The sequence below is a fragment of the Diabrotica undecimpunctata genome, chromosome 1 (assembly GCF_040954645.1).
Source record: "Diabrotica undecimpunctata isolate CICGRU chromosome 1, icDiaUnde3, whole genome shotgun sequence".
NCBI classification, from domain to species: domain Eukaryota; kingdom Metazoa; phylum Arthropoda; class Insecta; order Coleoptera; family Chrysomelidae; genus Diabrotica; species Diabrotica undecimpunctata.
Genome location: NC_092803.1, coordinates 106,952,580 through 106,976,956, shown reverse-complemented (window position 1 = coordinate 106,976,956; position 24,377 = coordinate 106,952,580). Strand labels below are relative to the sequence as shown.

At 33.1% G+C, this 24,377-nt stretch overlaps 1 protein-coding gene across 2 annotated transcripts in view; it reads right to left on the bottom strand.

Annotated features, from left to right (window-relative positions):
* The window catches only part of Elys (AT hook containing transcription factor 1 homolog), a 90,677-nt gene that overhangs the window by 6,876 nt on the left and 59,424 nt on the right, over nucleotides 1-24,377 (bottom strand). The window contains exons 10-19 of one of the 2 annotated variants that reach the window (XM_072545961.1): nucleotides 24,104-24,199; nucleotides 21,063-21,519; nucleotides 17,998-19,224; nucleotides 16,831-17,145; nucleotides 15,955-16,776; nucleotides 13,031-13,276; nucleotides 6,235-6,602; nucleotides 5,418-5,541; nucleotides 2,880-3,077; nucleotides 674-847 (exon numbers count right to left, since the gene is read on the bottom strand). In XM_072545961.1, coding sequence (XP_072402062.1) covers nucleotides 674-847; nucleotides 2,880-3,077; nucleotides 5,418-5,541; nucleotides 6,235-6,602; nucleotides 13,031-13,276; nucleotides 15,955-16,776; nucleotides 16,831-17,145; nucleotides 17,998-19,224; nucleotides 21,063-21,519; nucleotides 24,104-24,199 — 4,027 coding nt within the window. The remainder of the gene's footprint in view (nucleotides 1-673; nucleotides 848-2,879; nucleotides 3,078-5,417; nucleotides 5,542-6,234; nucleotides 6,603-13,030; nucleotides 13,277-15,954; nucleotides 16,777-16,830; nucleotides 17,146-17,997; nucleotides 19,225-21,062; nucleotides 21,520-24,103; nucleotides 24,200-24,377) is intronic. The other variant, XM_072545970.1, reaches the window with a different exon arrangement.

Here is a 24,377-nt window from a genome sequence, read left to right as displayed (position 1 = left end):
TCGTTGTAGGGTATCTTCAGCATATTTCAATTTCTTTGTTTCCCATTCTATAACTCCTTTCTGATTTTTTAACTTCTTTTATCATCTTATCCATCGCCAAATTAAATAGACTTGGACTGAAGTTGACTCACTGCCTCATCCCATAACTATTTTCTAGTTGGCCGGTTTTCCGCTCTTACAAATGTACTGTTGTTGTTGTTCATTTCTTTGATGGGTGCTCGAATCCCGAGGTCTATATTTCTAGATCTTAATAGCGTAAGGACATCTGCAAGTCTTACTCTGTCAAACGCCTTCGTAACGTTTACGAAGTACATGTAAGCAGAATGGCGAATTACAGCATTGTTGACGTAGATCTTTATTGACAAGGAATGTCTGTGATAATCCATTTCCATGTTTAATTTGCTATATTTTTCCTTCATATAAATTCTGTAACGCTTTAATGAAATACGGAATATTTAAAAATAATTTAAAATACGTTTTTGCACTACCTAAAATAAGTAAAAAGCAAAAACATTTATGAAGCAAAGATAAATAGAAATGGAGAGGAATAAGAGATCTATAAAAACGTATTTACATAACAATGTTCAAGCGTTTACATTCTACTCTCTGTAGATTAAAAATTAAATATACAAAAAAAATGAAAATAATTTTAATACGACATTTAAATATTTACCTGATTTAATCGAAGATGCAGACCCAGTTCTACTTCTTGTACGTCTACCAGTACCTTCAATGTCGTCTGTTTTCTTCGATCTTCCTCTTTTTGGTGGAGTAGACTGTTCTGGTTGTTCCGATACCACTAAATCACTCTCTGATTGCTTTCGAGATCGAGTGGATATGCCTGAAACTTATACAGAATACTATGCAAAATTATCTGCCATTATAGTGTAAGAACAAATTGGAACATCAACAAAGAAATTTGCTAACACAAAAAAATCTATAGAAAAAATCAGAGTGGCTCAGCGATAGATATAGCGGTTGATGTTGGCATTAATGCTAAGAGATCCAACTAGTGGAAGACCTCCGACATAGATTTACAAAGTACAATGTCGGAGCACTGGAGACAACTGAACGAGGCATATGTTCAGCAGTGAACCCTACAGCCTGTATAATGTGATGATGACAAGGAATGAATAAAAGTTATTCGTATTCGGTATTTTTAAATTGCTGCCTTGATAGTTAAAACGAAAGGAAAAACAATGTTTTAAGTTTTGTCAATCTTTATCTGTATCGTTAAATTATCATGATTACACAAAAACAATGTTTTTAATTTTAGTCAATCTTTATCTGTATCGCTCAAATATCATGACTACAAAAATGAATTAGAAGTAATTCATAACGGAAAGATAGTTTTTCTGTTAATTCTCTATGATCAATATTTGACGTATGGCATACTTTAACTAAAATGGTTTGGTATACAAAGGACTGCCGCTCGTAACTTCATATTCCTACTTCCTTGATAGGTTTGCCCCAGTTCCATTTTCGGATTTTCGATTTATTGGATGTCCAGGTTATAACTACATCTTTTTGTTGAACTTCTTCGACCATTTGGCTATTTATCTCGTGACATCTTTATTGGTCTGTGCTTTTTCATTCTAATTATGTGGCTCCTTTTTCTGTCCAGTATCCAGACGTTTATGTTCTCTATGTTACACCATGACCAGAGGTCTCTACCACGTTGTCTGCCCCATATTGTTTTTCCTTTGATATCTCTATCTTCATTTCAAATGTTTCCATTAATCTTCGTTTTCTTCGTATCAGGTCTAGTCTAAATACATATGTACCGAGCTCACTTCCCTCTTATAAATCGTGACCCTTGTGTCCGGTCGTAGATATTTATTGTTAATTGTATGTTTGATCGAGAGACGAGTATCCGGTTGGCTTTACTTATCTGTTGAACTATGTCCTCTTCTGTATCTCCAGAGCTATATACAAGTATTCGTAGGTAGTTAAAATTCTGCTTGTTCTTCATGTAATTACATGAACTACTGTAAATATAATTTACCAGAGGATTTATCATTGGTAATCAGTTAAACTGACAGAACAAAGCGATCTGTTATTTAGCCTGTTTTGACAGAAAACAAAGATAAATGGTTTTTTAACCGCCAGGAAAAACCGACATTTGAACAGTGTTAAATCTTTTTATTTGAAAAGAGTAACATCAAACTAAATCAAAGTAAAGATGAATTTATTACCATTGGAATCAATTCCTCTGTTTTCAATGTTTATATACTGGGTTTCAGAAATTCAGCGTGGCCGCATGAATACAATTGTACATCCCTAATGAACGACTAAATATTGCTGATACCTCCGGCATGATTGAAAAAGTCAATAGTATGTTATTGGATTTGACATAGACGCTTTTGAAATGTGGACATGGAGACGACTGCTTCGAATTCCATGGACGGCTCGCCGTACGAACCTCTCGATTCTAGATGAAATTAAACCCAATCAGCGTTTCTCTAGTACTGTTTACTCTAGAATTTTAAAGTTCTTTGGTCATATCCCTCGAAGTGATCATAAAATGAAGCGGTTGGTGGTCCAAGGAAGGCCTCGCCAACGCGGCAGATCTCCACAGCGACGGGCAGACATCACGAAAAAGCTTCTCAACAAGCAGTGCACTGAGGCAGTACATGTAACAGACGACCGCGACCAATGGAGAAGTATCATTAATCAGACTATCCGAACTGTTGAAGCTCAATGATGAGGAGCCTGAGATAGCAAACAGTAGATTCTCAAACAGCAGTGTGCACAACATTTCAACTGAAAAATCGAAAACAGCAATGGATACACAAATGTTCTCAACCAAACAAAAACTAAACAATCAAGCAATAATGATTGCTTATGTTTGTATGTTTAAATATGGATTCTATTCTTACCTGAAGCAGCAGGACTTTTAGTCCGACTTCTAGTTTTCCGTTTTTGAGGAGTGTCAGGTAAATTATGAGAGGGCGGCGTGGACGCTTCTGATAAAACTGAATTTGACCTACTTCTTCTTCTACTTCTCGGAACTGACACTGTACTGGTTGATGGCGATGATTGTTCGTAAACTATGTTCTCCTCGGGATCTGGTTTTCCTACAATAACAATATATTTTTAGGTATCTATAATTCTTTATTCAACCTCTAACTTGTTGATCATAGGGTATGTCTTGTATGCTGGCGAGTGGGTAGGTAATAACGGCGGAGCAACAAGCAAAGCAAATGATAGTCTTAAGCTGAAGCAAATTATCAAATACAAGGTAAACTTCAAAATTAAATTCTGCTTCTGAAAGTGTTTTCTTGTGGCATGTTAAAGTTAAATCTTGTATTTATATGGGATTAAACCACAACTGGTTGTAAAGAAAATTACATTTTACATTTGTTTTAGACGTTTCGATTTCAACGCCGTAAATCGTTTTCAAAAAGAGCTTATTTTGAGATAAGGAGTTGCTGTTATAACATTATAGCATAGACATACCGTAATCACTGAAACAAAACGAAAGAGTTGAGTATCAAGAAATATTGGAATGAAAATCACTTCAAGGCTGGATAATAAATGATACGAAAAGAAGAGACCCAAATCAAAATGTAAAGAATGCTATACCGTATGATATACAACAACAAATGTGTAACATGATAAATTCACATAGAGAAGCATGGAGAAGCTTGGAAACTTGGTGAATATTAAAATCGATAAGACACGATAAAAAGACGTATAATATCAACAATAACACCGGATAAATGAGACGAATCCTTTGAAAAACTGGCATTTTAAGATATCAAAGAAACCCAAAAGAATGTGAATCTTTTAAAGAAACAGTAAATCGCCAAGACCAGGTATATCTGCCAAACTTTTACAAAGTTGAATTAATAAATATTTACCATACATGAAAAATGTAGATTGGATGACTGATAAATACAGAGAAATTACCGTGGTAAGTTCAATGATTAAAATTAAATCTAAAATTTGCAAAACTCGCTTTATACGAGGAGGTATTTGCAAAACTCTCTTATTGCAAAATAAAAGTAAAAAAAAAACACAATAATTACGTTATTAAATTTTGTTTTTGCTCTGGCGGAGAACTTTAATTAGTCGCGTTTACAATGTCTGAAACATTTACATTCGTATTGTGCGACCTTTTGTTACAATCGTTTTTGTTGATTATATTAGAAGAGTATAGCTACCATAAGGCGAGTTTTACATTTAGACGCCTCATATAATAAAGAACATACATGACAAATTTTTTTCAATGATTTCAATTAAACTTAATTTAAAAACTAAAATGTATTGTTTACTTTATTACATGAAATAAATAATTGTTTATGCATTACTTCTTTATATACATGGTGTTCATTTCATAGGGATTTCGAAATAAAAATGGTCATAACTTATATCTGTAAAATATTTGTAAAATAAGTAAAAAAAAACATATCTGGTCATAACTTATATCTGTATCTGTCTTAAATACTCTGTATAGTAATACAAAACCTAATACTATAAGAATAAAAATTATGAGAAGATTACAAATTTGAAAAAATATACAGGGTGTCCCATTTAAAAAATTGTATGTTTGCTATACCACGTAGTTATTAATCACCCTGTAGAATTTCACATATTTTCCAAGTATGGAGATTATCATTGCCTACATTTTTTCTAAGTAAGTTTTTTTGGATATTCTATACCATAATGGAATTATCGACCGATGTCTCACTAAAAACTCACCCTGTATGTATATGTATCAGTCGAAAGCAACAGCACCTCACATTAGACAATGGAGGAAGTATTTTCTCATTGTATTTTCTGTGCTTTCTATTTGTTTTAATCTTGTTATGGATCATTCTTAATCTCAGAGTTGAAAGATTCATTAGCAACTCTCACACAATAGTATATGTTTTTTGTTAGTGCTAAAACTTTTTCTAAATCTAGCTTGTTATTTTGATTTATAGTCTGCAAACTTTGAAATTAAGTGTATTATAATTATGTTGTGTGTAGGTATATAGTTGAACAGTAATTTGTTTTGTCAGATTTTCATTAGCTTTTAAGTAGTAATGTGTTGTGTTAAATAGCATTGATACAATAAAATAGGAGATAACTGATAAAAATGTTAAAATCGCCACTTATTATACAACAATGTAAGAAGAAACTTTTTAAAGTGGATTAACATTTTTTGGTAAGTGCTTTACCTTATAACTTTTACTCTCAAATATAATAATAAGCGATAGCAAGGATTTAAACAAGAAAATAATAACAATGGAACGTTTTGATGGTATATGTTAGAAATGCCACCTGGCATACAAACTGATGACAGGATTCGAACCCCATCTTGACAGTAACTGATTAAGTATTACCGAATAGTAACCATGTGTCAACGATCTTTTGATGTGAAGAAATACTAATACAAAAATCCACAAATAAGTTACGTAAAATTAACTTACCTTCAAAATGATCTTTTTCTAATAATATAATAGGATCAATTGGCTCCAAGTCAATTTGCAGTTTTGGCATGTCATCTACTGATTCCGCATCAGTGGTTATAGTTAGGTCTTTAACCATACTTGCCTAAAACAAAACAAATAAAACTAATATAAAAATACTTTTTTATGATTTTTTTGTACTGAAAAGTTTTCTATATTTTTCAACAACGTATAAAAATGCACTAATCTCTATTAATTGAAAAAGTGTATTAGATGAAAACTGGCTATAAAGGGATTTGCCAAGTAAAATACAACCATGCAAAAAGTAATTCAACTCACTATTTCGATTCATATTTTTACAAAATGTTGTGAAAAAAAATATTTTCGGATAAATTAAGTTGTCTTTATTAGTATGCAGTTATAAGAACATAATCTCTATGCATAAACAATATTATGATTGATAATTACAAGAAATTTAAATGAAATAATAGGAATATATTATAACTAAAACATAGAATAACAATAACAACTTTGTATTGGCAGTTTCCTGCAAAATATAAATAAGAAACGAAGTAGTAGAAATGGATTATCTAAGCATGCATAAAGACTCATTTAAAACATCTTAGAAATTAATTTATCAGAAGCAGAATAAATACGAGATATACCATTACAAAACTTATTAAACAACTCACATATAATAAGACTACAGGTGCAACCGTTGCTAAGATAGATTGATAAAGAAAAAAATATGAAAGCAATCTATGGATGAGAAGAACGAGTTAAGATCTAGAAACTAAAACGTGAAAACTTGAAATTAAATTATATGCATAATGCTTACCTGGCGCCTCGTAAGTCTTCGCGCCGTAGTATAGCTGTCAACCACACTTTTAGATTTTCTAGTTTCTTTGACTTTTTCTTCCGAAATAATTGGCATATGTGCAATTGACTTAGTCTTTCTTTCATTAATAATTTCACCCATTGAGTCGACAGACTTGGTTCTTTTGGTAGTTCTTGGTTTCGAGAAGGTTTTGACATCTACACTAGCGCTTCTTTTCCTCCTAAGAGTTAGCGCCACCAAGGCAGAATCGTTAATTATTTTTAGAGATTGGTCATTATCGCAGTCAATATTGACGTTGTCGGAATTAGAAGTATTGAGGAGTGACGTATTTGCTTCTAATGCAGAAAGTGATCGTCGCATTCTTCTTGCTGAAATACATAAGACATACATTGCTTCATGTTATGCAGAATGTTCTAGAAATAAAATAAATTATATACTAAGGCTGGAGATAATGATCTTTATTACAAAATTTTATCATTTTCAATCATGACCCAACACTATACTGCCAGTAATTCCATTACAAATCGTAAGAAAATAAAGAAAATCTCATCGTGCTATCCCAATAAATTAAATATTTGGTTTAGCGTTAGTTTTCTCTTCATTTAAAAACTGTGTTTAGAAATATCAACGATACATCTCCAATGTGTTTGTTTTACCTTCACTAAAGTGGCAAGCTTCGTATTTTCTTTTTAGAAAGTTATTCAATAAATAAAATTATTCAAATCTTAATATATTATATAGAGGAACTATATTGTCCGCTGTTGAGAAAAGAGTAGCCGATAAAGTTGGAGTATCGGATAGTTTTGTGTTTAAAGTTATTAGAGCGATAAGAAGAATAGTGCATCAATTATTTTTTAGAAATGAAATTCCCACGATAGATAGAGTTCTACAACAGGTCAACGACGACCCAATCTACCTGATTTCAAACGTACTACTTTTTACAAGATTTTGAAAAAACTTTAATTCAAATTTGAAAAACGTGGCAGGAACAGTATGCTTACAGACAGAGATGACCTTGTAATCTGGAGAAGAGAATTTTTAAGGCAGATAAAAGATTATAGGAATGGCAATCGTAAAATATATTATTTAGATGAGACTTGGATTAACGCCGGTCATACTAAATGAAAAACATGGATTGATAAGTCAGTCACCTCATCAAGACAAGCATTTTTGGATGGACTCTCGACAAGTCTGAAAAATCCATCATGTAATTCCTGCACCCCGTTGTCCAAATATTTTTCCTAGCAGGATGGCTTATAGAAGGGCATATCTGGATTCATTTCGCATAATGTGTCCAAAGTACTGTAACTTTCAAATTTTATGGTGGTCAGTACCTCTCGGTTCTTCTTCATTCTTCTCAAATGCTTCCAATTTTCTGCACATATCTTCGTTCAAGGTCCACGATTCAACGCCATAAAAAAGAACAGATTAGACGTAGCATCGCAGCATTCTTACTTTTATAGCAAGAGAGAGGTTGTGGCTCTTGAAGAAGGCCCCCATCCGGTTGAAGATGGATCTAGCTTTTGATGTGGAAATGAGTAGCAATGATAAATAAAAGATACGAAATTATTCGAAATTACATAAACAAAATGGAATATTTTAAAAATGAAAAACTGTAACCCATTTTACTCATTGTACCTATGTAGTTTTCCAGTACTTATTTTTCATAATTGGATATTACTTATATGTAATAGTAAAAAGTTTTTTTCATCATTTTCAAAGAAAACCTTTCGTTTTACATCCGAAAAGTATGTTCCTTTGTGCGTTGTCACCTATGCAATATTGGGGACGATCTATCAATGGATTCATATATAGTTTTGTCTCCTGAATCAAAATCTGAAAACGGCATTTTGATATGTCGAACCATCTTCGACATAACCGTCATCAAAGTCAAAAATAGTGACGTCACAATTCTTCTAAATATACATTTGTTTCTGCTGACACAAATAAATGTTAAATCGAAATCGAAACGTCGTCTTAATAAATTTTATTTTTTAATGTTAATGTAATGTTAAATGTATAAGTCTATCTACCCAGTAATATATGTATAAGTATTTTCCCTAACTTTTACACAATAAGAGGTCTCTATTTATATCATTAATGATAATATTATTACTTATTTCCAAATATTGGTCTTAAAGCGTAAAATGTATAAAAACAACTTTCTTTTTTTGCCTTTTGATTAATACCACAATTATCTAATGATGTGTGAATGACAGTTTACAAAAACTAATATTAAAGTATACTTCTTTGGAAGATTAATCATTGATTACTATTATTTTAATAGTAATCCTAAAAATTATAAATTAATTCATTTCAAATTTAGATGTTATAGACTGCTAGAATCTTAATACAACCCTGTACAATTATATAAATATCAGGTTTCGCGTGTTCTGTACATGTATTTGTTGACGGCTACTTTTCTGTTAAATGAATTTAGTATAGCAACAAAACTTGTTTCATCTAATAAAATAAAGTATGTCCTAAAATTTTTACTCCCTCTAACCATCTAATTCGCGGTCGGCTCCTGCTTGTTCTTCCTATAGGTGTTCCGGTCGTTAGCTTTTTAGCAATCGTATTGTCCGGCATTCGTATTATGTTTCCAGTCCATTTAAATCGCTGTGTTTTAATGAACGTTACAACATCTGGTTCATTAAATAGTTGGTATAATTCGAAATTGTATCATTTGTGCCACTGGTCTTGGTCGTTTATGACCCCAAATATTTTGCAGTGTATTTTACGCTCGAATATTCTCGAAAGTCTTTCATCCTTCCGCGGTATAGTCATTGTTTCCGCCCTATATGTAAGGACTAAGCAAGTAAGCAGTGTTTTGTATATAATAATTTTAGTTCTTCTTTGGATATTTCTTATTGGAATTGTTTTTGGAGTGCATACTATGCTCTATTTGTAAGGTTTATTCGACTTTTAATTTCTTCGCTTGTTTTGTTGGTGGTTATTACTAGCGAGCCAAGGCATGTGAAGTTGTCAACACGTTTAAAGATATGACTTCCAAATGCTGTTTCCCATTCCTCATTTGCTATAGGATCCTTAGTAACCAACATGTACTCGGTTTTATCTTCGTTGATGATTAGACCGACCTGTTTCGCCGCAGTTTCCACTTCTAGAAAATACTGCTCAACATCTCGCTTGCTACGTCCTATTATGTCAATGTTCGTGTGTTTCGGACTGCCTTTTCCAAGGCAATGTTAAATAGGACGCAAGCCAGGGAATCCCCTTGTCGGAGTCCATCCTTTATCTCAAAGGATCGAGAATTCTCCCATTGTATCCTAACACAGGTACAGGGACTCCAGGTACAGAATATTAATACATAATATTTACGAACAAGCTGAAACGATAGTGACGTTGGGTAATGCAATCGAAACAAGATCAGTAAAAATCAACCGAGGCGTAAGACAAGGAGACACAATATCTCCAAAATTATTTACAGCTGCCCTAGAAGATATCTTTAAGTCAATAGACTGGGAAAATAAGGGAATTCCTATTAACGGAAGATACTTGAACCATCTTAGATACGCAGATGATGTAGTACTAATAGCCGACACGTGGAATGCCCTGAAAACGATGATTAAGGAGCTACACACAGAATCCCTAAAAAAAGGACTGAAAATGAATTTCAGAAAAACTACACTAATGTTAAACACAGATGACAAACCTATGATAAACATCGAAGGGACAGAGATAGAACACGTAGATGAATATACATATCTGGGTCACAATGTCAAGGTAAGCAAAGAAAATCAGACTACCGAAATAAGCAAACGTGTAAAAATTGGATGGGCAACATTCGGAAGACGAAAATAAAAATATAACTAAAAGACTGCGAACCAAAGTGTTTAAATCCTGTATCCTACTTGTACTTACATATGGAGCTCAAACCTGGACATTCACTAAAATAAACATGGAGATCAGAAAAACTCAGAGAGCTATGGAACGACAGATGTTGGGTATCTTACTCAAAGACCATAAAACCAATGAAGACATTCGTAATATAACAAAAGTAAAAGATGCTGTCGAACAGGCAGCTAAATTGAAATGGAAATGGGCTGGACATAACGAACGTCTTAAGGATGTTCGATGGAATCAAAAAATCGGGAATTGGCAACAGACAACAGACAACAGGCAACAGACAACAAAACAAGCCAGCAGTTCGCAGTTCGGTAAACAACAATAAATTCGTTCAAGAAAGGTTTCATTTACAAAAGACGATAGTGTTTTAGTTTAAACAGCGTTTTGTTAAAGTTAAAATAAAGCCAGTGTTTACAGTCCACCTAGTTTTCATTTTTGCCTAGTAATAATATAAAACGACAATAGACAATAAACTAAACAGCGACGATATTAAGTGCAGGACCAATGTGGAAACGTCTTACAAACAACAGAGATGAATGGCGAGAATTAGGAGAGGCCTATACTCGGTAATCCGAATAGAGAGAAGGGTTAAAAAAAAATTCTAACACTGGCTCTTAAGTTAGACAATGTGATTCTTGTAAATCGGATAAGTTTTTAAACCAAACTCGCGCATTAATTGGTATAGTACCGTTCTCTTGGCACTGTCAGATGCGACCTTGAAGTCGACGAATATGTGATCGGTTCCAATGGTAAGTTCTAATGTTTTCTTGAGGATCAGTCTTATTGAATGAATCTGGTCAATTGCTAATTTTTTTAGAGTGAATCCGGCCTGGTATTTTATACCCACTGTGTAAACTTGTAGCATTTCGTAGAGAATATTTACTAGTATTTTGTAAGCAGTTGTTAATAGGCTTATACTTTTGTAGTTATCACACTGGAGCTGATCACCTTTTTTATGTAAACGGTATATCACGCCTTAAGACCATTCACAGGTCTCATTTTGCCAGACAAGTAAAAGTTTTAAACGTTTCAATGGCTTGGGCAACCTCTTCAATGGTAGGTGTTCTTTCGTTTGGGTTATATAGATTCCAATCATTTCGATCTGCTAGGCGCTAGGGTTTTATCTGTTTCTTCGAAATGATGGCCATTAAATTTTGCGCCGAAAAATTCAATCCATCTATTCAAGATTGAGGCCGTATCACTTTCACTGATATTTCCTTCTCCTACCTTACAGTTCCCTATTGTTGGCTTAAACTCTGCTCATTTTGTTTAGATTTTTGTAGAACTTTCGAGTTTTGTTTTGATTTCTTAGCCATTCTATTCTTTCTAACTGCTTTTCCACAAGTTGCCTTTTTTTCGTCTATGACCTCCTATATTCTCTCGCAACGATTTCAATGCGCAGATTATTAACATTAATTATGTCTTGTTTCATATGTTTATCCTTCTTTAGGTTTGATATTCTTCCTCTGATTTTTGCCATTACAAAAAAGTGGTCACTATCTATGTTTGGACCTCTGTAGCTTCTGACCTCAATGAGGTCGGAAGAATGCCTTGCATCTATCAGGATGTGATCTATCTGGTTAACGGTTTCGTTGTCCGGGGATTTCCATGTTCCTTTGTGTATCATTTTATGGGGAAATCTTATTCCTCCTACTATGGAGAAACTATTTGACTCTTCATGTAAGTTCTCACATCCTATAGTTGGTTGTAAAAATTGCTTTTTGCCAATTTTTGCATTAAGCTCCTCAGCAATTATTTTCACGTCATGACGGGGATATCGATCATATATTTTGTCTAAAGTGTCTTAAAATTCATCTTTTCCGTCATCTTCCTTTTCTTCTTCGTGTATGTATACGTGCGTGTAGACTAAGTAAGCTGTAGGTAAATAAGTCTTTTCCTTTAAGACGTACATAGCATATTCTGTTGTTTATGGATTTCTACATAGGTATGTTTTCTATATGGGTATGGGTATCTACAAGTTGGTTGGGCGGGTACTCAGAAGCTGAAATCTGTCAAATATTCCAGAATGAAAACATTTCACGCAGTACCATACGAGCAGAGAATACCATGTCGGAATTTCCCAAGAAGTGGAAGACCGCGTGCATTAATTGCACTGAGATCAGAGAAATTGGTCACATGAGCAAAAAATGAGGTTGGAATGTCAATGAGGAGACCGGTCAATACGGATGTGATATAATACGGTCAATACGAATAGGACAGCGATGTAAGTGCCCCAAATACTCAAGCACAACTCCTTCGTATACGATGCTCTCGTCAACTCAGGCGGATACACTTTGCCAATGAAAAAATTATTTTAGATGACGAAAAGTATTTGAATATAAAATGATTGATTTTATACGAAAAACGTAGAAGAATTCCTTGGCAGTGTTAGATACAAACATAAAGTGAAATTTGCAGTTTAAATCCTTTTCTGGTCCAGCAATTTCTTCCAGGAGTATATCGCGACCCTTTATGGGAAGAGAGAGTGGAGAAACTTTAAATAGTCAGATATATATTTATAACTGTCTTTCCAAATTGCTTCAGTTTGTCCACGAACAGTATGCTAATGACGATATCATGTTTGATACAACAATTAAGACGGCGAATTTACGAAAAACTGAGAAAAATTAATCTGAATTCACTCCAAATAATTCGATAGTATAGTTTAGTTAAGTATTGAGTTATAATTTTATAATGACTAGTTGGATGATGGACTAATGATGGAGGAAAACAAACTAATATAAAGGGAAGCTCGGAACGGAACAAGGCCCATTATTACTGTAATATGTAATACATAATAAATATGTATATCGTCATCCTATCCTAAACCTGGGCGTAGGGATAGGATTGGATCATATCCTAACTTTAAGGAGTTTCATAAATAATTATCCATAAAATAGACAATACAAATAACATAAACAATACAAACCTGGGGTGGTGTGAATTTGTGGGTTCAGGGCAGAATCAATTAGCTTTGAAAAATCATCATTTTTTATATCCACGAACAATAGTTTTCCATGGTCGACATCGGTACTTATATCTATATCTCTGGAAGGAGAGTGTGCAGCACTACTTCTCCTAGTTACTCTTCTGCTAGGGGTTTTCTGTGATCTATCACCAGGAGTGCTCGGAGCGTGTATGTCAGCTACTACTGTTTCCGTTCTAAATGCTGCAGCTAAAAAAATATTCTATAATTTCCATTTTGTTACATTTTTGTAAAGTATGTAGATTTATTTTAAATAGGTAAAAAGAAATAAGAATAAGACTTACTCACAATCAATTTATTCTACCACCAACGACCGGTTTCGCATACTATAATTTGCTATGCATTTTCAGGTCAACGGTACATGGTAAACTAAATGCTGAAAATATAATAACCCGTATTAGGATGCTGTCTGGTACAGAATATACAGTAATTATGCCAATATTATAGGTGTGTGATTATTAAATATGCATTTAAATTGATTCAATAAAAATTAAATGAAAAACGGAAACGAAATTAAAAAATACACAAGGAAAATAAATTCCTGCAACTGGCTGTATACCATGTATCACAAAAAGAGGTTTAAATCTTTGTATGTAGGTATATTTAAAAATACGAAAAACGAAATTAATTTTTAATAAAAGAGAAGATCTGTTACACTTTTACCTATAACTACTTCAACTATGTCAATTTTACCTCTCAAAATTTATTAGACAACAAAAAACTATTCCTGTTTGCCAGTTCCTCCTGCATACAAGTAATGTAGTGCTACAAAATACCCCTTTTTTAAATTAAATGTCTGTTTTGTCTTTTTGAATGTGTTCTGTTTGACCTTAAGTGTTTTTAATTTTAATTGACATCACAATAATTTCTTTTCTGCCCAAATACAGAACAAAATTGGTTCGTCATTAACTTGATAATTACAAGTTGGAGTTATTGCACACCCAAACTTACATAAAAAATAGAACATATATCTTTTTCTACATTGTGACAGTGCTGTCTGTTCTAAATAAATAATTTCAATAAATAACACACATTTTCAAAATACACCTCTTCAATAAATATAAATAACTTTTAAATAATATAACAAATCACATTTAATTTTCAACAAACAATTTTCACAATACCTACATTCCTAGTCTAGTTGTTAATATCTTTTCCCCTCAAGAACTATCCCTTTATTCATTAAATAAATGCAGTAAAACCAACGATCACCTGTTTACAGTTTACCATAACAGTTTTTTAGCTATGTTTTCTCAAACATTTAATAATAATCCTTGTATCGGCATGTAAGTAATATTTATATACTTAATTTCAATTTTACTAGATCTTTTTTCACTTAATTTTTATTTAATCAATTTAATAATCACACATATATAATATTGGCATAATTGCTGTATATTCTGTACCAGACATCACCCTAATACGGGCTATTATATTTTCAGCATTTAGTTTACCATATACCGTTGACCTGAAGGTGCATAGCAAATTATAATATGCGAAACCGGTCGTCGATGGTAGAATAAATTGATTGGTAGTAAGTCTTAATCTATTTCTTTTTACCTATTTGAAATGCACTCACACAGGCAACATATTCAAGAGTAATTTGATTTTAGTTTTTTAATTTTAATCAACATTCATCATTCATCAATATTCAAGATTATTTTATTTTAGTTTTTAATTTTAATCAACCTATTCTGTCCGGTTTCCGCTTTTAAATTTTAAATTCAATAAAAACAAAAAAATTGGAATATCTCGGACATATTACACGTGGAGAGAAATACACCTTGCTCCAACTGATCATGCAGGGAAAGATCCAAGGAAAGAGAAGCATAGGGAGGCGTAGAATGTCATGGCTGCGCAACCTGAGAGAGTGGTACGGATGTACATCAAATGAACTTTTCAGAGCAGCCGTCTCAAAAGTTCGAATAGCTATGATGATTGCCGACCTCCGCCGCGGAGATGGCACTTGAAGAAGAAGATTCTGTCCGGGTCCGCCACTGATAACGTTACTTTGACTTAAAATGTACATTTTAACAAGGTAAAAATTCAAAAAATCCACTACTAGATATGTAAAGGTGTAAAATATTCAATGACCGCAGCTGTACATATCAGCGGTCAGGGGTCCCCTAGGGACAACTCAATTCTGTACGAGACTCAGAAGATCTAACAACCCACCTCATAACTTAACCCTCTCGAAAAGTCCTGTAGCGGGTTTTCGAACATTCAGATTATACTCATTTACGTTTCTGACATGCTGAAGACTGTTTCTAACCTATATAGCAGTTAAATGATGATTTTTTTAGTACTGAAGACAGTATAAAACGGTCGTCCCGATCAGTAGTTCTTCTCTAGGAACCTGTTCCAGGACGAGTGTGAGCTCCTGTCCCTATAAAACAAGCAAAGATACGTTGTACTTCTACTGCGTGAAATTTCAGATCTGTTAACTACGTAAACTTGGCTTTTTCCGTCCTAAAGAGCAACAATAGATGTAACAATTTTTGCACTCAGAGACATCTTGAAATGGCCAAGCATTGACGCAAACACGACAATAACACACTTTTGACATCAATAACCAGAAATGTCAGTAAAACCAATTGTAACACTGAAGTAAGGGACAAATAATAATAATATTGTTGAGATTTTCTAACAGTATCTGTAAAATTTCAATTTTTCATAGCTTTTAATCTGCCAGTTTGTTCTCGACAAATTTTTAAGACACAGGTGTTCACAGAAAGTTGAATATGACGTCTACAGAAAATATACTTAGTCTGAAACACTGCTTTTCATAATCTAGTTATACCTTTGACAAAATATTAAACCTATACACGCGTATTCATACAATAGAATACAACATTCTGACTACTTACCTTCTGTGGTATCCGAAGAAACAAACGGATCATCACCAATAATCTTCGCAAATTCAGAATCTACATCGTCAAATATATTTGGTAATGCAATAGCTGTGTCTGTTTGTACGTTTGTTTTCTTCTCAGATTTTTTAGTTTTTTTCGAGGTATTTTTACTTTTGCCGCTCTCTAATTTGGAAGCATTTGTAAATTGGTCTATATTTTCTTCTTTCTTTTTCGAAATACTGAAAGTTTTGCCTTTAGTTACAAAAGTTGTATTAGTAGATTGATCTATTTTAGATTTACTTTTTTGGGGAACTACTACTGTACTTGGTTCATTTATCTCTCCAGGATCTTCTTCTGTTACGTTGTTGTCTTCTTCGTCTGTTAGAGGGTTTATTTCTACATCCTGATTCTCTTTACTTTTTTCAATGAGTACATTTTCTTTTGCAATATTGTCTAATAGCTTAGTTGTTTCATTAACTATTATTTGATCTGGTTTTTCTAGTTCTTCTAGAAATTCATTAATTTCTTTGTTAATTGATTCGTCTGATTCAGAATCATGCCCTAATATATTACTGGTTTCTGTGTTTAACATTGGATCTTGATTTGAAGATTCATTCTCGTTATACACATTCATTTCAAAAACTGATTTTGTTTCATTATCAGCTTCTTCATTTCCAATGTTTGATAGTGGATCAATATGCGAAGTTTCATTTATAGGTATTTCTACTTGTTCTATTTCTTCAGTATCAACAATTTCGGTAAAGGAACTTTGAGTATTACATTCCTCTAAGTTTTCTGCGGAGTTACTTTCTACTTCTTCAACAATCATTAAACAACCTGTAAAAGATATATACAGTTTTACATAAAACTAAAATTTATATTATACCCTACCCTTATTAACCTGATCATCTTCATTTTCATCAATTTGATCAAAATCATTATCTTCTTGTTCTTCAATTGTAACTCTATTCTCTTCTTTTTCGTTGCTATCTTCATCATTGACATCTTCTTGAACCTCGTAATGTATGTTAATATTATTGCCATCTGTACCTTGGGATGCATCGGAACTAGTATAATCTTCGGGACATTTTTCAGTGGACTTTGTATAAGCTGAATTATAACTACTACGACTGTTCGAATCCTTATCATTTTCACTATCACTAGATATAAGGACAATTTCTTCTTCTTTAACAGCCGTAGTTTCATCTGAAAGTTAAGAAACAAATTTTTATATATTTTTAAGTAAGTTAATTTTTATTTAAAAGTGCATTTTCTGGTCAATTTGATGATACTGATTACGAATCTGGAAGTAGCTTTTGTGATCCGACTTTTGGGTAAAACAATATTGACAATGAGTTTTTATCTATCACACAAATGATGTGGTATATGCGAGCGGTTTTAGGCGACTGGATGAAGTTTGGTAAGGTTTGGTTAGGTCTATTTGGTTGCCCTAGGTTAGGGTAAAAAAAGGGCAGACTAGGTTTGGTAAGGTTTGATCATTTTAGTTTAGATATAAATCCATCCATAGAGGAGGTGTACTAGACCGATTATGACTACATGGTTTGTCAGGGCAATAATATTAAACAATGTTGATCTAAAAGTATGGTTACATTGTTGACTTTTACGGACGCGCCTGTGATCTTACGAATCGTGAATATGACTTGCACAAATTTGGCTTGATTAACTTTTGTTCTCCAGTGATTGTATCATTTGTCTGCGTGAAAATAAGGTACACTAAAGCCCCAAATACACTTCCATGTATCCTTAATTCGATTGGGTGGTGTTTTGCTAGAAATTTATTTTCTATAACGGAGAAGTTCCTATTTGCTAAATATGATTTCGGCAGTAAATTATAAATACTGGATAAGATATTTTTGAATAATAGGCTTGGATATCACACCTGGTAGAAAGTATTTTTCTTAAGCGATTTCCTGTATTATTCTGTGCAAATTAAGGGTGGTGCAATGGTGTCTACCAAAAACTGTTTGTCAGAAAAATTGATCATCTAATTTATTACAATTAAATTTATTTAAATAAAGATAAAGAAGTTATAAATACCTGTAAACGTGCCGCTTCTATTTGATTTTCGGAACACAGTATCTTCAAATCCAGTATAACCAAATATGTTGGCTTCTAATTCATTATAAGTACGTTCTTGTTCGTCAAAACACTCACTTTCTCCGCTGGATTGCTCTGCGTACAACTTCTTTGGTACATAAAGAGTTGTATCTGATGACTCTGGTATGTCAGTGTTTTTTTGTTCGATATCATCATAAAACCCTTCATTTAAGGGATGAAGGTCTTGATAAGTAATTTTTTCGGATGGTTCTATATTCTTTTGAATTTCATCGTCTGATGAAATTACTTCTACGTCTTCTCCACTTTCCTCTTTATCTTTGTCACTGCGTAGTTGAGATTTTGGCGATTCACTTCTGTCTTTGAACTGCCTAATTTCCGGCATCCTTTCTCTGGTTTCTACTACATCATCATCAGATGAATAGTCGTCGTCTTCAGTTATTTCTCTTTTGTCGTTATCAAAATTAAGTTGACTTCTAGATAAGTTTTCTGTTTGTTTCAATTGTTCACTTTCGCCATCTGAAGTAATCTCTTCGTCTTCCGTTATAACTTCCTTATCCGAGTCAAAAGTTAGTTGAGTTTGAGATAACTCGATTTTGTCTTTTTTTAAGTGTTCGCTCTCGCGTAATTTTTTTCCACTTGCCATCAGAAAATCGATATATTCTTGTAAAGAATCAGATAATTTCATGCTGGGTTCTTGCTCTTCGTAACGATAACTCAAGTCAGAACCTAAAGACGAATCTGAATCCAGCTCTTTTTCCAAATTTTGTGTTTTAGTAACAGAACTGCTAGATGTATGAGTTTTAAGAGTATCCGATATAACTTTAAAGGGTGAAGCTTTTTCTTCGGTTTCGACCACAGAGGTATTCGTTTCCATAGTAGTAGTTTTTGATTCTATTAAAGATTTTTCAGTGATTGAGGTTCTCTCTGATTTGAAATAAGAACGTTCTTCAGAAACAATATTTTCTTTTGTCGAAGGAGAGTAGATTTTAGAAAATGTATTATTTTCCAGAACTTGTCTACTCAATGACTTTCTTCCTTTTAATTTGGAACCTGCTCTCGTTGGTCTGGGTGACAAAAGTTCGTCGGACGTAGTATCTGCTTCAATTTCTTTTTGAGTTTGTGACTCACTAATACTTGGGTCCTTCTGTGTTACTTGTAATTTTGATAATCTTGGACTAGACCTTGTTGGCGTTAGTTCCACTGAACCTACAACAATATTTAATATCATCTTTTGGCCATAAAAAATTAAATAATTGATTGATATAAACTGTTGATAAATACCAATATAAATGTTCTTTTTTCTACTACAGTACAATTTCAATAATTTTAAATACAACAATTTCTCATCCGTAGCTCCAAAGGCAAGCTACAGGTGTAAATATTTCAGTTGAAACGATAAGAAAAAGATTTCGTGTCTGAGGACTATACAGCAGTAGACAGTTACGGGTTTACGAGTTATCCAGGCAGCACAAGATTGATCGCCTAAATTGGTGTCTGTAACACCGAAACTGACACATTGGAAATTGGCAAAATGTGCTGTTTTCAGACGAAACCAGGATTTGTGTAAAATCAGATGACCGACGAATCAGAGGGCGAGCGAAAACTGCCAGATCTATTCACATATATAAAAGAGCAAGTTCCATGTGCTGGGGAGGCATTATGATCGACGAAGAAACTCCTTTAATTTCCAACCAACCAACTAACAGCTCGTAGGTATGTTGATTTGGTTCTAGAACCTGTAGTTACGCTCTGGAGAGGTGCAATGGGAGAAAATTTAATTTTTATGCATGATAACGCACTTCCGCACATACCAGAGGAGTGATTACAGACTTCGTTGAAGCAGAAGATATTACTGTTCTGGCGTGGCCTGCTTGCTCACCCGACCTTAACCCTATAGAGTATTTGTGAGATATAATTAAAAGAAGAATTAAAGCTCACCAGAATAATCCACAAAACCTCGAACAGCTGGTATAAGCTGCTCTTGAAGAATAGAACAACGAATAACCTTCCACAACAAAATGTTGACTATTTATTTAGGAGCATGCCCCAGCGAATTGAACCTTGCAGAACATAAATAAATAAAAATAATTTACAACGTTATTCGCTTTACATTGAAATTTTTTATGCTATTGACTTTACAACAAATAGTTTCAATTTGTTATTTCAAGAATTTATTGTTTTTTTTAATGTTTATGTATTGTTGATTAAATTGCTTTAAAATAAAGTTTTGTTGTTTGTATATTCCATGGACGTATAACTGTGTTTATACGTCCATGGTATATTCTGTGTTTGTTATGTATGTTTTGTACATTTGTTGAAGATGAATTTATTCCAAGTAAGTGCCAGTTTCATAAATAAGGATTGATAAGTGTTTGTAAGAACCTCTACTTAAACAGACGCATAAATCTAGTTCAAGGTAAAGGTCCACACCGTAATTTGTTAGGATTGGCCTCATGCACTATGCCCTGCAAGGTGCTCCTTGCAGGGCATAGTGCAATATACAGGGTGTTCCAAGATGTTTTTAATAGTCTGTAATTGAGGATGTAATGAATATGTTTAACCAAAAATTTGGAAATGTCAATTAGGTCTACAAAACTATCATTTAAGGGTTACTGTAATCTATGACGGCATCACAGGCGCTGTAATGGCATCACAATGAAAAAAATTTAATGGATCAGGGGGACGAAAGTTAGCCGATGAAAGGGTTTTTATCCCAAATTCAACGATGTACCACAATGATGCTAGGATAGTACTAACTATGCTAAATTTTCAATTTAAAATTTGTTTTCAACATTAACCAATGACATGCATAATGGTTAACTAAAATACATAACTGCTTAGTACTGAAAAGCATTTCAAATACAAAAACAACACATCTCTATTGCTACTAATAAAATTACTGCGAAAATATTTGCTACACCTAAACGGCATTCATAAAAACTGGTCCCAACACTATGTAAGTTCTGTTTGAAACCAACTCAATTATTTTACCAAGATAACCTTTAAAAATAATTAAAAAAGATAAAAAATTATTTATAACTTACGTTTATAGCTTCTTCTAGCCCTGGGCGATGCACTTGTCACTTTTATTTCGGGGGTCGAAATTCCTTTTAGAATATCAGTTTCTTTCTCAGGCTGTTCCTTCTTTTCCTCAACAGACTCTTCACTGTCTACCGATACCCTTCGCTGATCTGTTTCTGTGTGCACTGTTTCTATTTCTTCTTCATCTGCTTTTTCGTCTATATTGCTATTACCAGAGTTATTAGGGGAATAAAAAACATCATCGCTAAGTTCGTCATGGACACTTGAAGACAAAATGGAGCTAATATCCTTAGAGGACATTGAAGACCTCAAATTACTACGATTGCCTACTGAGGAACTTTCCAGTTTAGATTCATCGCTTACAGATGTAGTAAACTGTGTTGCTTCATCAAATTGTACATGTTGTCTCTTGGGCGTACGAGGTAGAGAGCTTCTTGATTCTAAACGCAAACTTGTATTCTAAAAATGTACAATTTAATAGCATAATGATGTCCATAATCATATCTATAGAATTATATATAGTTTTGACTAGTAACCCTATCCCAAATAAACATGAATTTCATATTATTTTCAAATAATTTGGATATTCTTCATTACATCTAAAAGCAGTCAAATTACCTAAATAAAAGTTTTAAATTCAAAGCTGAATATTAATATTTTCTTTAAGTTAAATTTGTAACCAAAATGTCAGATCAGTTGTCAAAACGTTTGAGAGCTAAAACATGATATAAAAAAAACGGAAACAATAAATTAAGAATAAATGGTTATAACAGTAATAATCAATAAAAAATTGCAAAAAAATTATTTCTTCTAAATTACAGACTAATGGGGTGTTACAATAAATTACTAATATTATTAATATTTTATTACTTACTATCTTTAACGGGACTTAACCACAATTTCAGTTTAAAATACGTTTATTTTGATGTTTTGATTTCCACTTCTAAAATTGTTCTCAAAATACACAATTTGTAATAGTAAATTATACATAATTCTCTTCTAAGTGGTTGTGTGTATACTATATTTAAAAAAAAACTTACAAAGATGTGTAAGTTTTTTTGTGTAATTAAATCAATACACCAATAAATCATGAAAATATCTAAATATATTACAACAATTTTTAAAATGTTTTGAGTCTTATCAGATCATCCTTAGAACTTAAACATTCGCAAAAATCCACTTACAAAATGGTTTAAAAACCTTTGGTATACATATAAAATCTTATTTGAAATTTTAATGACATAATATTGTTTAGATTTTAAGTTTAAAAGAACGAACAAAAAAGGAAGTAGTTTTGAGTATTAAAAACAGTAAACTGCTCTACCTTAGAAACATGATAAGAAAAATGTCAATTTATAACGCAAGGAAAGGGTGAACAATCTGCGAGTATGGTTAAACAACACCACTAATCATCTGTTTAGAGCTACAGTCTCGAAAGTGAGTATAGTCTTAATAATTTCCAACCTTCGGACCGAAGACGGCACTTCAAGAAGAAGATGCTTCGTCAAGCAAATATTCAAAGATATTCATTTCTTATTACGACAAAGTCGATAAAGAAAACATTGGTTGTATCAGCATTGTATCGTATCCTGATTGGTTGCTTATCCCGCGTGGAGTAGCCTCAGCACATCAAGAGTATAATCGGACAACTGTACAAATTCTTGGAAATTAAGGCCTAATTAGACTAGGTCCAAGATGTATGATCAACATCGATAAGGCCATACATTTCATTCAATATGCTCCTGGTAGCGTTTTATTTTATTTAATACTTTTAATTAAAAATAGATACATTTTTGCACATTATTTATACCGTATCATTTATTCGATTACTACTTTTGTACTGGTATTTGTTTATTTTATTTTAACTCGCGTTATTGGTTGCAAACCTTCGATGTCCAAAAACCAGATAATTTTAAGAATCGCGTAAATGAGGAGTTATGAGGAATCTTCAGAGATAACAATCAGTGGGGTTAAACCCGCTATTGAAATCGTGACATCTGGTAAAATGGTTGAATTCGTTGAAATACGATGTAAACTCCTAAAATTGTTTGAGCTTCATGCAAATTTTGCATAAAATACAGAACAAAATAGAAACAGCATATAAACAGAATGGATGAAAATCCATTAGTGAATAGGAAAAGGAATGAAAACTAAAGTTTATGTGAAGAAAAGGAAGCTAGAGTTGTTGGGAAATAAATATGAGATACTACAACTAGCAATGCAAGGTAAAATCATGTGCCGAAGAAGTAAGGACACCGTAGATATTCCTAGTTGGTAATCTGCGTTGTCTTAATCATGTCGTCACTGGAAGTATTTCTTGCGGCAGTGTCTAAAGTTAGAGTTGCCATGCTGGTCGGGAATCTCCAAAATGAGAAGCAAAAAAATCGTCTCGCATATCAAGCTTTATATCGGTGACACATCTCAAAACGAGACGACTACTAGAAACAACAAAGATGAAAATACTCCGACGAATATCAGAGAAAAGTGTGTTGGATAGGGAGAGAAGCGAAAACATAAGAAGAGCATGCAATATAGAAGACATAAATGGATCGGTGACAAAACGGAAACAGGAGTGGAACGAACACATTAGTAGAATGGCAGAGGATAGGATAGTACGAATAGCACGAGATAAGTCACCAAATGAACGAAGAAGTATTGGCAGACCAAGAAAAAAATGGTGCTATAATTTAAACAACTTAGGAGGCTAATATTGAAGAAGAAACAGGCTTTAAAGCCTACATACAAGAAGAAAAAAGAAGAACAAGTATCAAGCTAATATTTGGAATGACTTCCGTTGGCCGTTTAACATTAGTGCTGAATATGGTTCGCTGTTTCACTTCGAGATGAATTAAAGAGCGATATTAACGGAAACAAATTGTAGGTAGAATATTTAGGAAAAATCAAGCAGCGGGCTTTCAAGACATCATATGGAGAAAATGGATCCGGAGAAAATTGCCAAGGAAATTGCTGATAAAAGACCTTAATGGTGTTGTTATAGCAAAATTATAAGGCAAATCCTAATTAAAGAGAAGAAAGGACTTACTTCTAATAATCGGCCACCATGATTTTCACTGACCTTATCTTCATTCTGAAGTGTATCATCTGAAACGCTGTCTCTTTTTTGCACAAGATGTCTAACCTAAAAATAAAAAATATATAAAAATAAAGCTTTAGTTTCTTTAGTAAATTAATTGACAAAGCCATCATATACCTATTTTGTGCCAATTGTACGCATATGTATGACGGGATCTGTCAGGGTCTACATTGAATGATCAAAGTTGTTATACAAAAGTAGCTCAAGTGACGGATTTTTTTAT